We start from the raw sequence: 21843 nt of genomic DNA on the forward strand, positions 1-21843 counted from the left end.
TGAGAACCAGAGAGGATTGTGAGGAACTCCAAAGGGAACTGTTGAGGCTGGGTGAGTGGGCGTCAACGTGGCAGATGCGGTTCAATGTGGCCAAGTGCAAAGTAATGCACATTGGGGCCAAGAATCCCAGCTACAAATACAAGTTGATGGGGTGTGAACTGGCAGAGACTGACCAAGAGAGAGATCTTGGGGTCGTGGTAGATAATTCACTGAAAATGTCAAGGCAGTGTGCGTTTGCAATAAAAAAGGCCAACGCCATGCTGGGAATTATTAGGAAGGGAATTGAAAACAAATCAGCCAGTATCATAATGCCCCTGTATAAATCGATGGTGCGGTCTCATTTGGAGTACTGTGTGCAGTTCTGGTCGCCGCACCTCAAAAAGGATATTATAGCATTGGAGAAAGTTCAGAAAAGGGCAACTAGAATGATTAAAGGGCTGGAACACCTTCCCTATGAAGAAAGGTTGAAACGCTTAGGGCTCTTTAGCTTGGAGAAACGTCAACTGAGGGGTGACATGATAGAGGTTTACAAGATAATGCATAGGATGGAGAAAGTAGAGAAAGAAGAACTTTTCTCCCTTTCTCACAATACGAGAACTCATGGGCATTCGATGAAATTGCTGAGCAGACAGGTTAAAACGGATAAAAGGAAGTACTTCTTCACCCAAAGGGTGATTAACATGTGGAATTCACTGCCACAGGAGGTGGTGGCGGCCACAAGCATGGCCACCTTCAAGAGGGGGTTAGATAAAAATATGGAGCAGCGGTCCATCAGTGTGACACAGAGGGCGTTTTCGCACTTACCTTTTACTGGCGCGAACACCCTCCTCACGCCGGCGGATCTGCAGGGATTTCCCACCAGAAGCGCCGGCGCAGCCAAAAGAGCCGGCAACTTCCGTCGCGGAGCCAGCTCAAACGGAAACCGCCAAGAAGCAGGAAAACGTTTGAGCTGGCTCCGCGACGGAAGCTTCCAGCTCTTTTGGCTGCGCCGGCGCTTCTGGTGGGAAATCCCTGCAGATCCGCCGGCGTGAGGAGGGTGTTCGTGCCAGTAAAAGGTAAGTGCGAAAACGCCCAGAATGTTGGACTGGATGGGCCATTGGCCTGATCTAACATGGCTTCTCTTATGTTCTTATCTTGCAGGGTCTCTGTGAACCTCCCATGGTCTTTCCAACTGACAAGCCCTTATCTAAATACACACAACCGCATGTCACTGTGGTGAACATTTTGCAAGTATACTTATAAGTATACCTTATCCAGTAGGAAACACAGCAAAGCCAGAAGTCTAGATTCGAGCTCCCCACCAACTGTTCAAGCCACAGGTTGATGTAAAAAGCTTTAGAAACCCAGAATATTTGGAAACCAACCAAAAGCATCTCTCTGGCCTTAAATGACACAATGACCTCAGCTGCCAAATGTTCTGACTGCATTATCAAATGGCTCTGTGCATAAGGCTGATCCTCCACTGCTTAATAGCATGTCTGCAGCATAAAATATAAACAGTTTGGCCTTTTTCAGAATGTTAAAGCCAATTTCCATATGCTTATGTAGCATGAAAGAGGAGAATCAACACCTTCCATTCTACTGATACAGAAGCTGACAGAGGCTTAACTGTTCATCAAAATCATGCTATTTTTTTCCTCCCACAGGTTTTATGACTTGTGGAAAAACTGGTTCCGTGGTCTCCACGGGCTGCTCCGCTTCTGCAGCCAACAAGGAAAGCACCCCGAAGATTACAATGAATATGTAAACCTAGATCACAGTCAGAACTTAGTGTATATTTTAAAAGTACAATCCTAGAAAGAGACATAAATATGAAATATGTCTGTAACCCACAGCTGGAAGATCAAGCTTTGAAATTCACAAGTTGAAAGTATACAGCGGTATCGCACACCAGACATATATTGACAAAACTCAGCACAAAATTGGCCAACTTGCCTGTTTTATTGTTAAAAATGCCATATATTTGACTACGCTTATTTTGCTTAACCTTGAATTTCATGCTCGTGCTTCTTGCAATGGGAAAAGACAGACATCATGAGGGGTAGTCACAGCATATTTTCCATTCCAAGCAGGACTTCACAACTGAACTCACAGACAAGCATACCAAGTCATCAGTAACACCTCACCGCCAATTTGTTCCTGCCTCCCAGGTTTTCCAGATTCAGGATCGGGAAAGTTAACAAAGAATCATGAGATTGGACCAAGCAGCCAGCTGCAGGGTGCTGTGTTTGTTTTTACCCAGTTGAAATATTAAGGGAGAAGCAGTGACTGAGAGGCTTTCCCCAGCATTTGATTGGCTGGTATGATTGTCAATTCAGTAGTGAAGGTGGGTTCACAGAGCAGATGCTGCCTAGAGCCCTCTTTTTTATATTACATGTCTTCTCTCTAGGATTGGATTTTTAATGTACATTTCATTCTGGCTGCTGTTGGATTAATAATACATATGTTGATACAATATTTATTTGTTTGAAAATAAGCCATACTATTCTGCCTTACAGTCAATCTAAATCATCCAAGACAGCTTACAAAAAAGATTAAATTGTATCATGCAAAAGGTCTTTTAAAATATATATCAGATTGCACGAAAATAAAAAAAAAACTTAAGTAAATCACGGAAGAAGAAATAGACAAATTTGTTCTTTCCTGGTTTGGTCTGCATGGTTTCATAAAGTCACATACATGTTTTTGTTTTTTGGTCATAAGGTGTAACAGAGCACACGAGGAATTGAGCCCCACATTGATTTCTCATCCACCTTCACCCCAGTGACAGCCAGTTTCAAAAACTCCAAGTGAGATTATTCAGTGTCTCTTTAAAGACTGAGGAAAATTTCTGTTTTTCCAGTCACAGAATCAGAACTCTATCTTCCCTTCTTTAATAATGTTCTTCCTTTCTCCTTTGTTTCTCTACAAAAATATTCTCTTCATTTCCCTTGGCTCTGAGGCTACCAAGTTATGTTCACAGAACATGGATCTATTATTCATAGGAGGCAAGGCCACCAATTCATTATCAGGTTATTTACACAACTTCACAGGTGATGCTTCGGGGCAAGCTCCCCCCCAACCACATCTCAGTCATTTCACTTTCTTGTTACAAGCCAAAAAGGTGCTTCTTTTCTCTCACGTCCACTGTGACAGCTCTTAAATATTGATGAGGGAAGCTGTTGGAAGGCGTAAGCCTCCTGGACACAGCTCAAAAAAAGAATTTTGAAGAATTCATTCTGCTAAGCTAGACTCCCTTGGGGACTGCAAGAATAATCGAGTCACGGAAGGCTGGAACAGCTGGAGAGATGAACTGGTTAGTCAAACAGATGATGAGGGTGCAATTGGGAGATATTCCTTGAGTGGTTCTCTTCAAACCAGCCACTGCAACTGAAGAACTTAAGTGACTGATTTGAAGATCACACCCCATACACAGAGAGGGAACTTCCTGGCAACAGAAATCTGGCCAGTTTTTTGCCTTATTTCCTTTAAGTAACAGGAAACAAACAAACAACCCCCCTCCCAAACCTTTGGAAAACTTTCAAGGGGGCACGATGAGCACTGCTGCCCTCTTACTATGAGTGCAGTTTAATTTTCTCAATTTTGATAGTACTGTAACATTTTAAAAAATTATGCTTTTTGTGCATGTCATCGTAACAACCTTTTCAGTCAACCTGAGAGCACAGCACCTACCATTTTTTATATTGAATATTATTGGGACACTACAGAAATAGCTGATATCACTGAACGTCATCTGTTAAGGGGTCAAAATGCTGGAGTTTTTAATGTATGATGATTGCTTTAAACCTAGGCTGTAACCTGCCCTGAGCCCGTTCGCAGGGAGGGCAGGATAGAAATGGAATTTAAAATGAAAAATTAATAAATAAACTGCTAGAGTAAAAGCAGAAAAAATGACTTCTGAAGCATCTGATAAAACCGCCTTATACCAAGTCAGATCCCAGGTTTACCTAACTCAGACACAAGTATGTTTCCAAGGGCCCAGTCAGAGATGTTAGCAAATCCTATGAAACTCAAGATGGTAACGGATGTGCTTAAAAATGTTTGCAAGCCAGACATGTGCTCTCTCAGTGAGGTGCTTTGTTTTATTTTTGCTGTCAAGGCACAGCTGACTTACAGTGACCCTGTAGGGTTTTCAAGATAAGAAACTAACAGAGATATAGTTTGCCACTGCCTACCTCCGGATCAGTTTGGTGTAGTAGTTAAGTGTGCAGACTCTTATCTGGGAGAACTGGGTTTGATTCCCCACTCCTCCACTTGCAGCTGCAGGATCCAGGCCTTGGGTCAGCCACAGCTCTTGTAGGAGTTGTCCTTGAAAGGGCAGCTGCTGTAAGAGCTCTCTCAGCCCCACCTACCTCACAGGGTGTCTGTTGTGAGGTGTGGGGGGGAGATAAAGGAGACTGGGACCACCCCGAGACTCAGAATATATAGAGTGAGATATAAATCCAATATCATCATCTTCTTCTTCTTCCCCTTCTTCTCCTCTTCCTTGGTATTCTTTGGTCTCCCTGGTCTCCTATCCAGGGCCAACCCTGCTTAGCTTCCAAGATTTGATGAATTTGGACTAGCCAGGGGTTATCCCGGTCAGGGGCAGTGAACTATGGCCCCTCCCAAATGCCATGCTAGCTGTCCAAATTAGAATGGTAGGATATTCTAGGAGACTGGGTCTGTTGCCCATTTTATACTTGTTCTGAGGAGGTGGCCTTTGCTCATGTAAAAATCACAGCTGCATACCTTGGGATTGGGATCAAGTTAAATCCAGTGTGGTTTCACACACTTCATCCTCCATCAGCAAAATGTCAGAAGCATTCATCATGCTTTATAAGGACACCAGACTTAAGAAAGCCTCAACCTGTCCCATGGGCTCACATTATCACTGGGTATTGGGGGGGCTCTCCTGTGGCCTGCTGCCATTCCAATTCCTACCACAATGAGACTCCAAGAAGCACATTGGAGGAAATAGGGGGGAAATGGGTTGTATTTATTTATTTATTTTATTTATATCCCACCCTCCCCGCCTAAGGCAGGCTCAGGGCGGCTCACAGACCAAGGGTCTGTATGAACCCACCCCACAGAGTTTTAACCCAGATTGTGGGTTATTATATGCCTGAAAAGCCAAGCTCTAACAATTAAATTAGGGCACTTTGTTTCCAAGCAGACATCATTTAAAACATTTAATTAAGATGATTACTTCAGACTAAATCTTTTTAAAAAAATAATAATAATACAGAACTAGAAATTTCTTTGTCACCATGGGAGGGATCCTGACAAAATCCTAGTTAAAAGGGTACTAGAAGGCCTTTTCTATTCAGGCTGCTGCATAATAGGCATTTTTATGTATATTTAGATAGAAATACATGTACAGCCAAATTCAAGATAAGATCCTATGCATCTTTCCCCCAAAAGAAATGCATCCAATGCTAAACAGTGATGCTCCTACCAACAAATGGTCTTTATTCCTGCCACCACTGATGCCAGTTCTATGCTCTTTGAGTGGACAATATAATTTTTATTCCTCCATTTACTTAAAAGCACATTCCAAAGAGCCTTTTACTTCTCTGAAATACTAACTTTTCTTATACAATGCATTGCATTGTTTTAGTTGTTCTGTTAGTACGCACTTACTCAAACTCATTTGTCTGATTATTTGCTGACACATGATGATGCCCTGTCCTTCTCACTGCCATTCCATGTGTCAGAGCTGACGCCGAAATGTTTTGGTGCTCCAAGAGGCTACAATGAGCAATCTGTCATCTACCCCCATCTGGATTTCTTGCACTCCAAACACTGCGTGGTATGGTAAGGGTCCTGTACTAAAACAGTCCCATTTCATTCAGCTTCATTCCTGCTTCTAAAAGTATGGCAGTCCATAAAGTTACATTAATTTATTTTAAACAGGGCAAGGACATGTAAAGCTGTTTTGTTTTGGGCAGTCTTTGGTTAATGTTATGAACTGGGGAGTTGTCCAGTTCTAATTCTCTGAGTAATTTGGTGTGAAGTCGATGTTTTAATTGGTGTTATTGCTCTGTTTATCGCATTTATTTGCATTTCTGTGGTATTTGTATTTATTTTTTTTTCTAAATGTTGTAAGTCACTCCAAGATTAAAGAAACAAATAAATAGGTGGTAAATCAGCATGGTTCCCAGCAGGTCCCTAACTGATACAAATCAATGACTATGCCACTTCTCACATCTCATCTCCACTTCAGAACCATCTTTTTACCAACTAAGTAAGGTTTACAGACAGATTTAAATCTTTGTAAAGTACATTTACTCAACTTAGCGTGCTGTGCCAGCAGCACACAGCAAGAGAACTTTCAGAGCAAGCTCTTTAACTTTTCAAATGTGTTGGCACTTGGCACACTTTGCTCACTTCTCTGCCATTGCCAAGCCATTCTTAGACTTAAACAGAACTTGGAAGCGAGGATTTAACCATCATTGAAGAATTCAGTGGCAAGAGTCTCCCATCCTTTGTCTCAATTCAGAGCAGCGATTCTGTCTCAAGAGAGCAGATTGGATAAACAGCATCTCTTTCTTTTGGCCGCATCTTGTAGTCCCAAGGCTTAGTAACCTGGACAAGGGCCTACTGGAGACGAGCTCGAGCAAAATGTCTACAATGTTTTACAAGGGTGCAATATGGTACCAGTCCAAGACTCACTCAACCCAGCCTGCTACATGATAATGGCATACTGTTGGCACCCTTTTTGGTTGCCCTGCCTCCAATGGCTTTAGTCTCTGGAACAGCTGCTGCAAGAGGAGGTAAAAAGACTCTACCATCTAGTGGATCAGAACCCTACTTGAGAATAACAGGACTGCTTATTTCAGTCAGTGTTTTTAGGACTATTTTTAATCCATCATCAGTTTGTAAGAAAGTTTGGTTCTATTCCTTTAATAGTTAATTTTTGATCTTAAGGTCTGATCTCTTGAATTCTGTATTTTGCTCCCCCCCACCCTTTGCTTGGGAATTTGCAATGTCCTCTGGCTAAAAGCAATAAAGATTTTCTGATTCTGCATCTTATGGAATCAACAGGCAAGTCTGTTCCATGTGTCGGCCACACCACCAGGCAGCTGCAAGCTGTAGCACCTTTTGCAATATGGAATAGCTGCCTGTTGAGTCACTATTCCACAGTCCAACAGTGACCTGGAGCTCATCACATAATGGTGTGTGGGGGGGGGGAACACACATGGTAAACCACTCTACACATGGAGCAACTGCCCTGAAGAGGCTATTTGCAGTGTCCTCCACTCAGCAGCTGGAATATGAAGACCAGCCCAGAGATGCCATCTCATGGAACCTGCTTTGTCCATCCTGGCACCTCTGCTTAGTGGGAGTTGATATAATAAGGAAACTAGATGAGGTAAAAACTCAACCAATGCATTTGTCCCAGACCTGCTGTATCCAGTAGGAAGTGGACAGCTAACAATTAAATAAGAATTGAACATATGAACATATGAAGCTGCCTTATACTGAATCAGACCCTCTATCCATTAAAGTCAGTATTGTCTACTCAGACTGGCAGCGGCTCTCCAGGGTCTCAAGCTGAGGTTTTTCACGCCTACTCACCTGGACCCTTTTTAGTTGGAGATGCCAGGGATTGAACTTGGGACCTTCTGCTTACCAAGCAGATGCTCTACCACTGAGCCACCGTCCCTCCCCAACTTTACCAACTTGTCTACTCAATAAAGCAGTTAAAGTTGATAATAGCAAAACACTGATTAGAAGACCATCTAGATAAAAAAGGGAGAAGGGTTCTTTTTGTACTTATTTTGAAACTGTGTAGTATATTCAGAAACCCTTTATGGGTCAAGAAGGAACAACAGGACCTAAATTAAAACAGCCTCTATTGTCAAAGTCATATTCAGTCATCGCTTCATTCTGGCTCAGGAATTTGTATGGTTTTATGTCAGTCTAGACTCCGGTAAAGCCTGGATTTACACAAATACTATTGATCATTACTAGGAGATGAAATGTTAATAGATTTAATTAGGAGAGGAATTAGAAGGAGCCAATTTTAATCTCCAAGACTGATAGTTAGAGGCACACTTTATCTGTTAAGATCATTTGGGGGGGGGGGGTTGATATGTTAATGTAATAAGTAGTGAAAAGGAAACTTATCCAACTGCCCTTTCCTTGAAGCCATGAATGGTGGGTTTTGTTCATTAAATCAAATGCTTTCAAAAAAGCAAAAACCAACTGAGAACGTTGGTAATAGGCAAAATGTCTTTATATCAAATGTTGTCAGGGTTGTCAGCTCTGGGCTGGAAAATGCCTGGAGATTTTGGGGCTGGAGTTTGTGGATGGTGGGGTTTGGGGAGGGGAAGGACCTCAGCATGGCATAATGGTGCAGCTGGGTATAGCTCACCTTCCTTTTTTTTGCAAACAAAAATGCACATATTTATTACAGCATAATTTAAAAGCAGTTATGACCCCAACCAGTGCTCCCTCTGAGCTGAGTTAGTGTGAACTAGCTCACAGATTCTTAGCCTCCAGCTCACACATTTTTGTCTTAGCTCAGGAAGGATGCCTCCAGAGCACACTAATTCATGCAGCAGCTCACAACTTTAATGCCAGTAGCTCACAAAGTAGAATTTTTGCTCGCAAGACTCTGCAGCTTAGAGGGAACATTGGTCCCAGCTATAGCCTCGATACAAAATAAAATGGTACAAGGTACACAAATGAAACCTAATATGACCCAACTCATTTTTACCAAACTGGCCTTTTTTTTGTGGTCAAACACAGATTGTACACTTAGGCTCAATATTGCAATAATACAAAGTTATTTTTTTCCTATGCAGAAAGGTCTAATATCAAACCATTAAAAATGTACACTCGATGCCATCTATCAGATAAGTCCAGGAACATGAGAACCCATTTCTTAATCCTTAACCAGCTAAAAAGTTGAACATCTATAGGAAGGACTCCTTTTCTGGAAAGGAGAGCCAAAACTGGTGACCACAGCTCCAAATGATCTATATGAGTCATCAGGCCTCAGATTCAGTGGGAGCTCACAGGAGCGCAGCTCCTGAACCTTTCTGAGAGTTCCACCTTCTGAGAGTTCCACCTCCTTGTCCATTGAATGGTAGGTGCAGCTGCATAACAATCACTGGATGAGCTCCACCGCCTATTTTTCTACAAAACGGCCCCTGTGAGTCATGATACCAGGAACTCCAAAGAAGGATGGATTGTCCATTATACTACTTATTAGACAGCTTGCCTTCTTAAGTGGTCATTTTTTCCAGGGGAATTGGTCTTGCCTGGAGATCAGTTGTAATCCCAGGAGATTCCAGCCATCACTTGGAGGCTGGCAACCCTCGTACTGATTGACCAGTAAGAGGTAAACAAATGAATATATTAGTTGACAGCTCCAATTGTTATCCTCCTAACCATCCTTCTTAAAAGGCTATGAAAGGCTATGAAAGCTATTGAAAAGTATTGAAGCCTCCAGACGAGGAAGTATATGGTCTTTTTTCTTTCCTGTAGGTTACCCACAAAGAGGACATCAGGCCTCAAGGATGGCACTGTGGCCTATTTTCATGAACCATACATACAAATCGAAATAGCATGATTGGCAGTGGCTTCTATTACTGTCTGCAGACATCCGCAAGAGCAGTGAATCTCTGCTTCCCTGCCTCCTTTCACCACCACCCAATAATTTCTATCGTTCGACAACCATGTTTGCTGTTTTAATGCACCTTTTATTATAGAGATAATAGGGTATGGATTGCTAGTATGCTAATGATACGCTATTCCCTACTGAGGTGGTAACTAATGCAGTAAATCATACCAGTGAAGAGAAAGAAATGTTTACAGTAAGACAAGGGCATAAAGATAGGAAATGGAAGTCAGTACTGAGTAAAAGAAAACATTAGCTTTTATTCTTACAGACAAGAGGCACTTAAACCAAATGAGTGAATTCCTTGCCTAGAACTGTCCAGAATTTACAATTGGATGTATTAACTATATTAAGTGGTGTTTCTCACATACTAGATTTCCTCATTTGCTTTGGATGACATTTCCTATTTATTCTTTACAGTTGAGCCAAATGCTTAGGGAGCCAACATTTTTAGTACAAAAAAAAACAAAAAAAGGGGGGGGGGGGGTTGGGTGGCCAAAATGTTTCCAGAAGGATTCTCAGAAGCTTATCTTTTATTTGGCAGTTTACTTTAGTTCAAAGCCTTAATAGGGTGCTTCTTGTTTGAAAACAGCCCTTCCAACTACAATCACTGCTACTACCACATAGCCAACCAGATTTGACTGTGTGTCTAAACCGACATATATCTCTGCTTGGGAATGCGCAGCAAGTCAATGAGGGCAAACACAACATTCAGAGCCAGGTGTACAAAAAACTGACTCTCTGGAGTGCTGTCACCTGAATGCCAGGTACCAGATGGGTGAATGCCACACGATGCACCTTTCAAACAATCTCCCCAATGCATTTCATATGCAATTAAACATTCATGAGGTGGACTCCCCAGTTGGTGCTCTGCTCTACCTATTTTCAGAAATGCACAAATGTGAATGCCCATTTCTTTTTGTTTCTGTATATGCTTGATGTAAACAGGTCCCTCATTTTGCTGCCAGTATTGATAATTTGTTTCTGTCCTGTATTTGCACCCTCTCCTTTTAAGATACAATTGACCTGGTATTTATACATACATTGCACAGCGCTTATACACAGAACACAGTTATAATTTAGTCTTGCTACAGGAGTTCCAATAAATTTGCTGGACTGCAATCACAGAGGATACAAGCAGCAGTTCAGCTTTGAATTAAGAAGGCTTTCTAATGGGAAAGGATCACTCCTCCTGCAGGTTCCTCTTTGTTCACCTCACATCTCTCTGCAAATATCTGAGCCCCCCCCCCTATAAAGCGAATCTGCAGGTACACCTATGCCACCCCACCTTGAAGATCAGAATGTTCAGACAACTTTGTTCAAATGGTCCCACCATTTGTCCGGCTGAAGACACAAAGGCCAGACACTTTCATTTCCATAATCTGATTCAGCAAAAAAAAAGAAAAACAAACACATCAGTTTCTAGAAGGAGACACTTGTGGGTGGTAGAAATACCAGCTCAAAGAACAAGGAATACTGCAGGATGCTAAAATCAGCAACTTTGGGTTGGGGAGGGGTTTTTTTTCTTTTGCAGATACATGTGAACCAGATAACACACTCTAGCACAAGGCAGCAGCATGCATGGTTCAAGCATAATGGCAAATGCTATATGAATGAGAGTCAGAGAAGCTTCAGGCTTGCTCACCTCCCATTTCTCCCCCACATGGGCAGTAAGCTATCTAGTTATAAGCAAATTATAGTTTGTGATTTCCTGGTTCAGCTGGATTTCAAGCAATGGCAAACTGCAGCTTGGCGGGAAAGAACCCCCCCGCCCCCCTGATTATCTTGCCATGGGCAAGGGAAGTGGGGCGGAAGGGGGAGAGAGAGGGCTTGCTTAATCCAAATGAGGGCATCAGGAAGTAGCTAGGCTAGAACCTTCCATCTCAGCATCTACTTTGCTACCTGGAAGGACCCCCTCTTCCATTTGAAGGGGGCATTTAAATGATGCACCTATTCAACCAATACACCTGCAGACTGAAGCGGTACATTCCAGGAACAATTTCATTGTGTAGTTTGCTGTTGGTGTGATCCAAGCCCTATGCTGCATTCCTCTGAGTTTGCTTCCAGATGTTCTGGTGACAGTAGCACAAAACAGAAGCAGGAATAGTACAGCGAATGACTCCCTTGCATTGTGCTGCTTCTTCATCATAGCTGCTATGCCTTCTGTGCTGAACCTGACAATCTTCCTGGAACTGACAGATTTGCTGGTATCAGGTATGATGGTTCCTACCTGATCTGCGCACAATTCTGGATCAGAAAAGAATGGAGGACATGAGTGGGGCCATGAACAGTCGCAAGCCTGAACCAGCAAGCTGTCCTGTGGCCGAGTGCCCTTAGCTCCTTACAATGACCAAGAAAGGGTAAATAGACATCTGTGGAAGTCACAAAGGGAAACCTCTCCAGGGCAGGAAATGAGAGAAAGATGTACATTTGCAACCATGTAAAGAAGAGCACAAGCAAGCTTTGTGCAGTGACAAGATTTCAACTAATCCCATGTATGCTTTTGTCTTCCAGTTGTTCTGCATCTTGTTCTTTTTGCTGGCAGCTATGCATTTGCCACAGTACAGCCAGGCAGGCAGGAAATCAGGGTGCACAATGCAAGTCACTTTTCCTACCCTTAAGGACAATCTTGGCATTAACCACCCAGTTTAAATAGCTAAATAGGACCTCAATGGTCCTATTTAATCCATTTTCTGTCAATGTTTTCTTTCCTGTACCTCCTCTTTTCCAGTTCAGGATTCTTCCCCCTCCCAGACCACCCCTCCTCATTCTTCAGTTTGCATTCTTTGTCCTACCACTTCCTGCTTCAGCTCAGGGGCAACAGCACACAAGGCTTTCACTGTTAGCAATTCACACATAGAGGGAACTTTAAATGCAGACATGCCTTGTGATATGGATTGCTAGCAACAACAAGCATGGGAAAATGGATGACACTACACACTTTTGAATCTACAGAAAGGAGGAACAATGTGAATATAGTGAGGGAGACATACTCCCAACACCAACACCAGCTTTGGTGGACTTCAATGGACCTTGAACATTCTGGCAACGAAGTGGGAAAGGACCACAAAAAGGGTTGCCAGGCCCCCATTCAGGACAGGGTTTTTCTTGTCTTTGCTCCCATGGGCCACTGCTGCTCTGACTAGTAGCAGGAGAAAACTTTTTAAAAAACTAACCACAATGCCAGCTGTGGCATCACATCATTTCTTGTAAAAACCAGAAGTGACCAAAGGTAGCTCTGGGAATAATTGGAAAAGCTACATTTTACCACAGAGTTTCCAGCAATTCCTAGAGCTACCTATGTGACTTTTCCTTTTTTACCGGAAATGCTGTGATGCCACAGTCAGTATCGCAACCCCTCTTTATCCCTGCCCACAGCTCTCCCACTACAGACCATAAACAACACTCATTGGGAACTCCCTGAGAGGAGAGTCAATACAGAATGGGTCTGCAATCAGCCCAGAGTCCTTGAACAGTGCAGATATTCTTGAGATAGTTATTATTTATATAAAGCACTTTCCCAGCCAACCAGGGCTCTCAAGGCAGAAAACAATTAAAAAGCATTAAAATCAGACTGTGCTAGCATAGCAAATAATTCTAGTCCTCCATTAACTCTGCCACCACCACAGTAGCAACAGGCAATAGCTGCACATGAGTTTTTTGCAATTCCAGTTGGGTGCTTTATGAATACAGAAAGATGGAAGGTATGGAGATTTAGCATTTTAAACATCCTGTGAGATGACTGATCTTCCTGTCCACCCAAGCCCTACCAAAAAAACCTCAGGAAGAACCAGCTCTTCAAATGTAGATCAACTGCCACTCTACCAATCACGGACATAGTGTGCAGACTCTTGTCTGGGAGACCCGGGTTTGATTCCCCATTCCTCCACTTGCAGCTGCTAGAACGGCCTTGGGTTAGCCATAGCTATCGCAGCCCTTGAAATGGCAGCTGCTGTGAGAGCCTTCTCAGCCTCACCAACCTTACAGGGTGTCTGTTGTGGGGGGAGAAGATATAGGAGATTGTAAAACACTCTGAGTCTCTGATTCAGAGAGAAGGTAAAGGTACCAGTTGTTTTGGACTCTGGGCGGGGTATAAATCTGCAGTGTTCTTCTAACAGAAGCTGTGTACAGGGAATACAAACAAGAGAGGATCTCTCTCCACTATAGAAGAGATAATGACACACACTGGTCAGTGAGACCTTTCTGAGCTCAACCCTGCAGGATTTAGATGACAGGTAGTTAGGATTAAGGATTTTACAGTACAGCGGCAGCTAGTACATATTGTGCCAGAGCAATTCCTTTGAAAACTAGCCATGTTTGCACTCTTGATTTAGAAAAGGCTACAAAACATTCCTTTTTTAGACAAGCAAGTAATGATATTTCCCAACAATGGGATCCTGCAGGAAAGCCATTTATTTTTTAACCCAGGATGAGCTGATGCCTATCTTTTTAAGGAAGACTGCAATAATTTATTAGCCTCTTCATGCCTTCTAATCTTTATTAATGGATGTACTTTTACTGTTTACACTCCATTTTGGGTGTTCAGCAATGATGGGAGAGAATTTTCAAATAAAGGGGGAATGCGTCTAAAGTGCTTGTAAACTATTTATCCTAAAGATTACAGGGGATGAACCTGAGAGAGAATCTAACCATCCAAATATGAAGCTGGCATGACACTTAAAAACACAAACTTTCAAAGCAATAATAACTTCCCCCCTTCTTTACTGCACATACTAAAGCAGTGGCAGAAGCTAGGCAGGTGGCTTGCTGGTGACAGTGCCAGTAATTGTTGGGAGGTGACAGCGTATGCAGGGGGCATCTTAAGAACATAAGAGAAGTCAATGGCCCATCCAGTCCAACACTCTGTGTCACACAGTGGCCAAAAAAAAAGCAGGTGCCATCAGGAGGTTCATCAGTGGGGCAATCTTGCTTAGCATTAGGCAAATGACTCGTTGCTGACAAGCACTTGGAGCAGTATTTGAACAATACTGACCGAGACACCCTCTGCTTTCACAGTAACCCCCAACAGTTAGCAACAATGCCCCTCAATGGCCCCACAGAGATTTCCCCTCCACTCTTGATTGTCCCACTGTGGCGGTAGGTAGTCAAGTCAGCACGCTGCTTCACCAGCCACTGAAATTTCAACTTCCTCCATTTGCTGCAACAGCACCTCTAACTCTCCTACCCACCCACCTCTGTGTTCCATTGCAAATTCCCATGGAGTTGAAAGCAAATGCGACATTTGCCTAAAGGCCATCTAAGATGTCCTCCCAAGGGCGCATCTGGCTTCTGCATGTAGCCACACAGTACAGAACCTTCTCAGTGGTCATTTTCTCACTATAGGGAGCAGCTGTTGCTCAATGGCAGAGCACATACTTTGATACAGAAGGCCCAAGGTTCAGCCCTCCTAGCATCTCCAGTTGAAATGGGGGTGCTGAAATAGTGTGTGTGGGGGGGCTTTCTCTGACTGAGATCCTGGACAGATGGGAGGAGGGACAATGTGTATGAAAGTTTAAGACAACTGATCTTCACAGATTATCAGTTTTATGACTAGAAAAGAGCAAGAGTCCAGTGGCACCTTAAAGGTTAACAAAATTTGTGGTATGGTATGAGCTTTCGTGAGTCACTGCTCACTTCTTCAGATATTAGAATTATCTATTTGTACATGAGAGGGAAGGTAGCAGGGCACAGCCCAATCTCATCAGATCTGAGAAGCTAAGCAGGGTTGGTACTTGGAAGGTTCTTCAGAGGAAGGAATTGGCAACCATCTCTGCTTCTCACTTGCCTTGAAAGCCCTTTGCTGGGGTTGCCATAAGCTGGTTGTGACTTGATGGCACTTACGTATTTGTACTTGGCTGGCCATTGTGAGAAAATGGATGCTGGATTTTCTTATGTTCTCAGGCTACTTTGAGAGCCTTGTGTAGAAATCAGGATGTACAAGTAAAAACAGCATCCATTCATGCTCCTTGAATTAAAAAAGCAGCATATGATCCTATGTATGAAAGCTGCTGTTAAAGGCTGTAGGAGGAAGACAGGGGATTCACAAAGTGAGTCTGTGGTTTGGACTGTGAGCAGCACTTAGGGTGACCATAATGTCTGAAGGCCAGCCAGGGACACTGGGAGGGGGGGGGGGTGTGCGCGCGAAGCGTGCGCGCCGCCGGAAACAGGAAGTGACGTCACTTCCGGTGACGTCACTTCCGGTGATGTCATGCCACCACCGGAAACAGGAAGTGGCATCACTTCCTGTGACATCATTTCCCCCGCGTCACCTGCCGGAAACAGGAAGTGACTTCACAGCACTTCCTGTGACGTCCCCAAAAATCCCCCAAATATCACCGCCGGAAACAATTTTGTTCTCAAATCCTGTATATACTTCATCAGTATATGGGATAAGGCACTTTCTCAACTGTGCTGCATAATGCAGCCTATTTATTTTGTCCTGTTGGCTCTGTTGGCTCTATCTGCGCCACCTTCATCACTTTCGGGGTGTGGATTCCCCAGTGGGGTGGTCTCCCGACTCCCTCCGCTGACTGTTTCTGATAGCCCTGCGCCCCCTCTTTCATTTGATATGTGTCCCGTGCGGGTGCCACCCTCCCGCCGGGAGATGTCGCAAAATGAGCCCCCTTGAGGCTTATGGCGGCAGGGCTCGGGGGAAGCGAGCTAGACTGCTGTTCTTTTGAGGGGTTATAGAGTGTTTCGAGCCCGTCCCTGTGGCATCGGTCCCATCGTTGTGGGACCAAGGGGGCCGGCGCAGCGGCACGCCGAAGCAGCCTGTCACTAATAACACCGGTCAAGATGCAGGACAGGAACCTGGAAGTGACCGACAGGCTGCTTCAGCGTGCCGCTGCGCCGGCCCCCTGGGCTTCCCCGCGGCCTCCGCTGGTCCCTGGAGGCCCTCCAGAGACTTTCAGACACTTCAGGCCGATCCACATTTTGCCTTCTGTTTTTTAGCCTGAGAGAAGAGGACAAAGAGCAGCCTTGGAAAAGAATAATTCACATTTTGGTCACATGGCACTGAAGCAGCTGTCTGACATTCTTTCATGTCTAAATGACTTGCCTGAGGCTGAGCTGACCATTGCCTAGAAACCAAGACAGCAAAAAAAGCAACTTTGACCGAAAATAATGGGCAAAATGACTGGTTTCATGTAAGAGGGCAGTCCATTTGTTTGCAGCCTTTGTCCTGTGAACTCTTGGCACAGAGAGCCAATTGTCTTTTTCAAAAGAGATGGGATGACTTCAATGTGAGTGCCTATGAGAGCATCACACAAAGGTAACCGCAAATGGGTCACTTTGTCAGTGTAATTCTTCAGCAAAGAGCAGAAATGGCTCCTTTTGGGTTCAGCTAAGGAAGTCTGAATTGCAAGCCAGTGAGACTAACAGAATTCTCGGCACAGGGTGAATAGCAGTGATGTTTACATGGCCTTTTTGGAGGACTACAAATACATTAGCATGCTTACAGCTGTCCAGAAGCTCCCCATCCAGCCATTTAAGATCTAGGTAGGTCCCATTCAGTGCTTGCATTCAGATATCACAACAAGCCATCTTGTTTGTCCACAACATAATAATTCACCATGCTCTTCATTTCTCTCCTCATAACTAGAGCATTATTCAAAGCTTCCTGGTTTGGGAAGTCTTCAATCAATCTCCAATTTGTCATGCTATCTGAATGCAGGTACCTGGGCAAAATGACATTTGTTTTCTCCCTACTAACTGGGACTCTACACTCTTTTTATTTATTTTTATTTTTTTATTTATTTATTTGGGATTTATATCCCGCCCTTCCCACGAATGGCTCAGGGCGGCTTCCAACAATTAATCAAACTTAAAATTTAAACAATTTCAAATATAAAACAATTGAATATTTAAACAGTTAAAAACATTAAAAACAGAGTAATTCAGTTTCCTGTAGACAGATGGCTGGCCAGTTACCTCAAGTTGTTATCCTAGCTAAATATAGGCTAGGTATAGGCTAGCCGGAAGAGGGTCGTCTTACAGGCCCTGCGGAACTGCGCCAAGTCCCGCAGGGCCCTCACCTCTTCCGGCAGCTGATTCCACCATACGGGGGCCATAACGGAGAAAGCCCTTTCCCTGGTGGCCTTCAGGCGGGCTTCTTTTGGCTCGGGGATAGTGAGGAGATTTTGTGTTCCTCTTGTTTAATCCTGGGTTAGAACTATAGCCTGCAAGGAGGAAACGAATTTCCACATGCCCAGGCACCTGAATCAGGACAAATGAGAGCCCTAACCCATCCTTCAGTTGCAGTCCATGCAAAGAAGACATGAAAGAGTGTGCCAACAACAAGATGTGTTTGTGTCCATTATGTACAAACAGAGGTCTGTTGTGACATTGGAATATATATGACTTTACAGTATGGAGGAACACCTGCAGCAAGCAGCTGTGACTCTGAATTTATAGCACCCTTTAAAAGGACTGACTTACTTATGGGCGTCCTATCTTGCTTTCAGAGAAAAACATAAGGTTTTCCTGTTTTGTAGGGCCTGTGGTCAACAAAGGTTGAGCTTCCCATGAAACTACTGCAGAACGCAGTGACAGATTCTGCTTTTTTTGTTTTTGTTTTCTAGAATTTCATTCTACATCTAATAATATATTTTGACAAAGTGATACTCAGTGGCTCTTTAGCATGCCACATGCAGCTCTTCTGAGCAGCATTCCTCAGTGCAGCCCCCCTCCCCAAAGTTTCAGGAAAGTGAGCAAGGCCCTTGTCTGGTGGGAACTGTGGTTGGCCATTGATTCCCACCTTGAAAGAGTTGCCATAGAAAAGCAGCATGCTTCTTTTGGTTGATGGAAGTAAGTGTGGCTCTTTTGGTTGATGGTAATTATCAATGTAGATTGTAGCAGCTGCAGAGTGAGCACCACTATTCCAAAATTTAGTTACGCAACTCAGTGGTAAGAGATCATGCTTAACACGCAAAAGGTCCCAGTTCAAGCCTCCAGTTCTTCCTGTTAAAGAGATCTTAGTCAAAACAGCTGAAGAAGACCATTGCTTGAAGCTTTGGAGAAGTGACACCACTTGGCCAATGGACCACTGACTGATCCTCAAATAAGTCAGCCTCATAAATCCATATGCAGCTCTATGCCCATTCTCCTTCAGATGACAGGTTAAGAACTTTCTGCTTGGGTGTGCATTCAAGTTTGGGAGGCAACTAAAATTTAGGGGGTTTTGTTCTCTATATGTTGCTGCTCCAATTTTTCATTCTAGTTTTCTCTATGCTGCCTTTTATGCTGCATGATTAAGACAATAACTTGCATTTTTCATTCTGACACACTGAATTTTTATTCTGCAATTTTTCACTGGGTTTGTTGATTGATCTTTTAGCCACCAGGAAAGTTATGTATGGCAGGAGATTGGGATTATGAAAAAAAAAAATTACCTCCAAAGTGAAACTGGATAAAACAGCCTATCAAAAGTCATTGGCATATTTCCTACTAATCTCTTCAGTAAAGTCTGAAGCCTTCCTCCAACCTTAAAGAGCTTTTCTTCAGTTTTAGCGGCTCTTCAGAAGAACTGGCAGAACAGTATTATTTATTTAATACAATTTATTTTACCAGTTCTCCAAGGAGTTCAGGGTAGCATACATTATTCTGCCCTCCTTAATTTTATCCAGGGGCTAGTGTGGTGCAGTGGTTAAGAGTGTGGGACTAGGATCTGGGAGATTCAGGTTTGAATCCCCACTAGTGCCACAGAAGCTTGCTGGGTGATCTTGGGCAAGTCACAGACTTTCAGCCTGACCTACCTCACAGGATTGTTGTGAGGATAAAATGGAGGAGAGGGGAATAATGTAAGCTACTTTGGGTCCCCACTAGGAAGAAAGGAGGTGAATAAATGAATTAAATACTTAAATAAACAAAATACTCCTGTGAGATACAAGAGGTTGAAAGTGAGCTTACCCATTGAGCTTCATAGTATGGTGTGGATTTGAACCTGGGTTTCCTAGATCCTAGTCCAGCACTCCAACCACTACACCACATTGCCACTGAAATGCCACACACAGTGTTCAGTAGGGAGGGGATTCTCAATTGAACTGATTCAAGGACGAAGGCATGCCTATCAGCTTCCTGCCTGCATGTCTTGTCCAACATATGGTCCCAATCCCTGGCAGCTCTGGCTTCCAAGGCTCCTGGGTAGGAAGCTAATGGGAGAGATTCTTCTCTGCTTATGAGCTGAAGCAGGTCAGAGCAGACAAACACTATGTTTGAGGCACCAATGATCTGCTGAGTGTAACAGCTTCTCAGGTTCATTTAGCTAATGCAAACTGGGCTACACATGAACACATGAAGTTGCCCTATATTGATTCAGATGAATGGTCCATCAAAGTCAGTATTGTCTACTCAGACTCTAGGGTCTCAAGCAGAGGTCTTTCACACCATCATAGTCCTTTTTAACTGGAGATGCTAGGGATTGAACCTGGGACTTTCTGCATGCCACCAGAGGCTCTTCCGCTGAGCCATGGCCCCTTCCCTACACAACAGCCTATTCAGAAAACCTAAAAGTATCCAGCAGCTACGTACATCTCTGAGTATCCTCACCAATTTCACTGCAGTTGCTAAACCTCCAAATATTAAAGTACTGATGTGCAGTATCCCCTTTACCTCTTCCAGCCTCCGCCTCTGCTCTTTCTGCTCCTCAATTCTCTTCTGTCGTTCTGCCAACAGCTGTCGCTTGTGTTCTTCATTCTCACGTTGCTGCTGCTCCAGCTGTTGCCGACGGAGGGCCTCTGAGCGTTCCTTGTTTGCTAGCTGAAGCCTCAGGAAATCCCGTCTTAACGTTGACTCCCCAGGCAGGTTTAAGATGGAGCTTCACAGGGAAAAGACAAATTCATGTCATTCAAGGGGTGTATCTGCACAGAAGTGCATTTAACACAGAGAGGCTTTGGAACTCCATGGAGCCCTGATATTCCCTTGGCAGTCAACAACACAGTAAAGAATCAAGCCAGCATGACAATCTTCCCTCTGTAAAAGCAGGGCAGAAAGTATCTCATGCATTTCTCATTGCTCCCACTGTGCTTATCTACGAAACCAGCATAATCCAAAATATCATGCGGACATTGTCTTTGTCTCATTTTATTTTCCAAGGAAAATGTGTATTTTGAAACACGAACACAAAGAGAATTGGGGACCAGCATTGTGTGCGGGAAGGAGAATGTGAAAAAAAGGAACAGATTCGAATCTTAGGGCAGTTATAATGCTGAGGGCGCCAAGATGACAACTTGGCAATAAGGACAGATCCAGGTGAACAGCCGTGTTGGTCTGAAGCAAGAAAACAAAGTCGGACCCCAGTGGCACCTTTAAGACAAACAACGTTTTGTTCAAAATGTGAGCTTTCGTGTGCTAAAAGAACTGTCTGATGAAGTGTGCTTTTAGCACATGAAAGTTGACATTTGCAATAAGGAGTGTACAAACTCACTTCCTAATATAAACAACACATTTTAAACACACAGTTTTAACAATTGTGGCAGTTTTGAAGTTAAAGCAGAAGATTCAAAAGAAGTAACAGAGATGGGCACTCCCTAACTTTAATTTATTTCCATCCAATTTAAGGTCAAAAGAAAAAAGAGACAGCGTTTGACATCCTGGCTCCTGTACATCATGATGATGATGATGATGATGATATTGGATTTCTATCCCGCCCTCCACTCCAAAGAGTCTCAGAGCGGCTCACAATCTCCTTTACCTTCCTCCCCCACAACAGACACCCTGTGAGGTGGGTGGGACTGAGAGGGTTCTCACAGCAGCTGCCCTTTCAAGGACAACCTCTGCCAGAGCTATGGCTGACCCAAGGCCATTCCAGCAGGTGCAAGTGGAGGAGTGGGGAATCAAACCCAGTTCTTCCAGATAAGAGTCCGCACACTTAACCACTACACCAAACTGGCTCTCATGGTCTTGAATGCCTCCAAACCAAGTCGTCCATACCACTGTGGGATGTCAGTTAAGGTTGGCATGCCTGCATATTTCTCCCTCAAATGCACAAAAAACCCACATAAGGAGAAAGGTTCAGGCTATTTTTCTGGAGCAATGTTGAACCTTGCATACTCCCACTTGCTGCTTCAAGGGAAACCATTCAGGAAAACCTTTTACAACCTGAGCCTGCTGCATGTACAAACCAGGTCTGATAGGTAAGTGCCAGCAATTCTTTGCAAAGTCACTGGAGCAACACTGCTGGCAGCTGTATTACAGCACATAACTCAAGAGATTCACCAATAGTGTGCTCTGCGGTA

The 21843-nt window shown here is 43.7% G+C and overlaps 1 protein-coding gene across 5 annotated transcripts in view; it reads right to left on the reverse strand.

Annotated features, from left to right (window-relative positions):
* Nucleotides 1–21843, reverse strand: part of TNIK (TRAF2 and NCK interacting kinase) — a 373221-nt gene that overhangs the window by 89472 nt on the left and 261906 nt on the right. For all 5 annotated transcript variants that reach the window (XM_060242507.1, XM_060242505.1, XM_060242506.1 and 2 more), the window contains exon 12: nucleotides 20219–20423. In XM_060242507.1, coding sequence (XP_060098490.1) covers nucleotides 20219–20423 — 205 coding nt within the window. The remainder of the gene's footprint in view (nucleotides 1–20218; nucleotides 20424–21843) is intronic.

This window comes from Heteronotia binoei, chromosome 6, assembly GCF_032191835.1.
Source record: "Heteronotia binoei isolate CCM8104 ecotype False Entrance Well chromosome 6, APGP_CSIRO_Hbin_v1, whole genome shotgun sequence".
NCBI classification, from domain to species: Eukaryota; Metazoa; Chordata; class Lepidosauria; order Squamata; family Gekkonidae; genus Heteronotia; species Heteronotia binoei.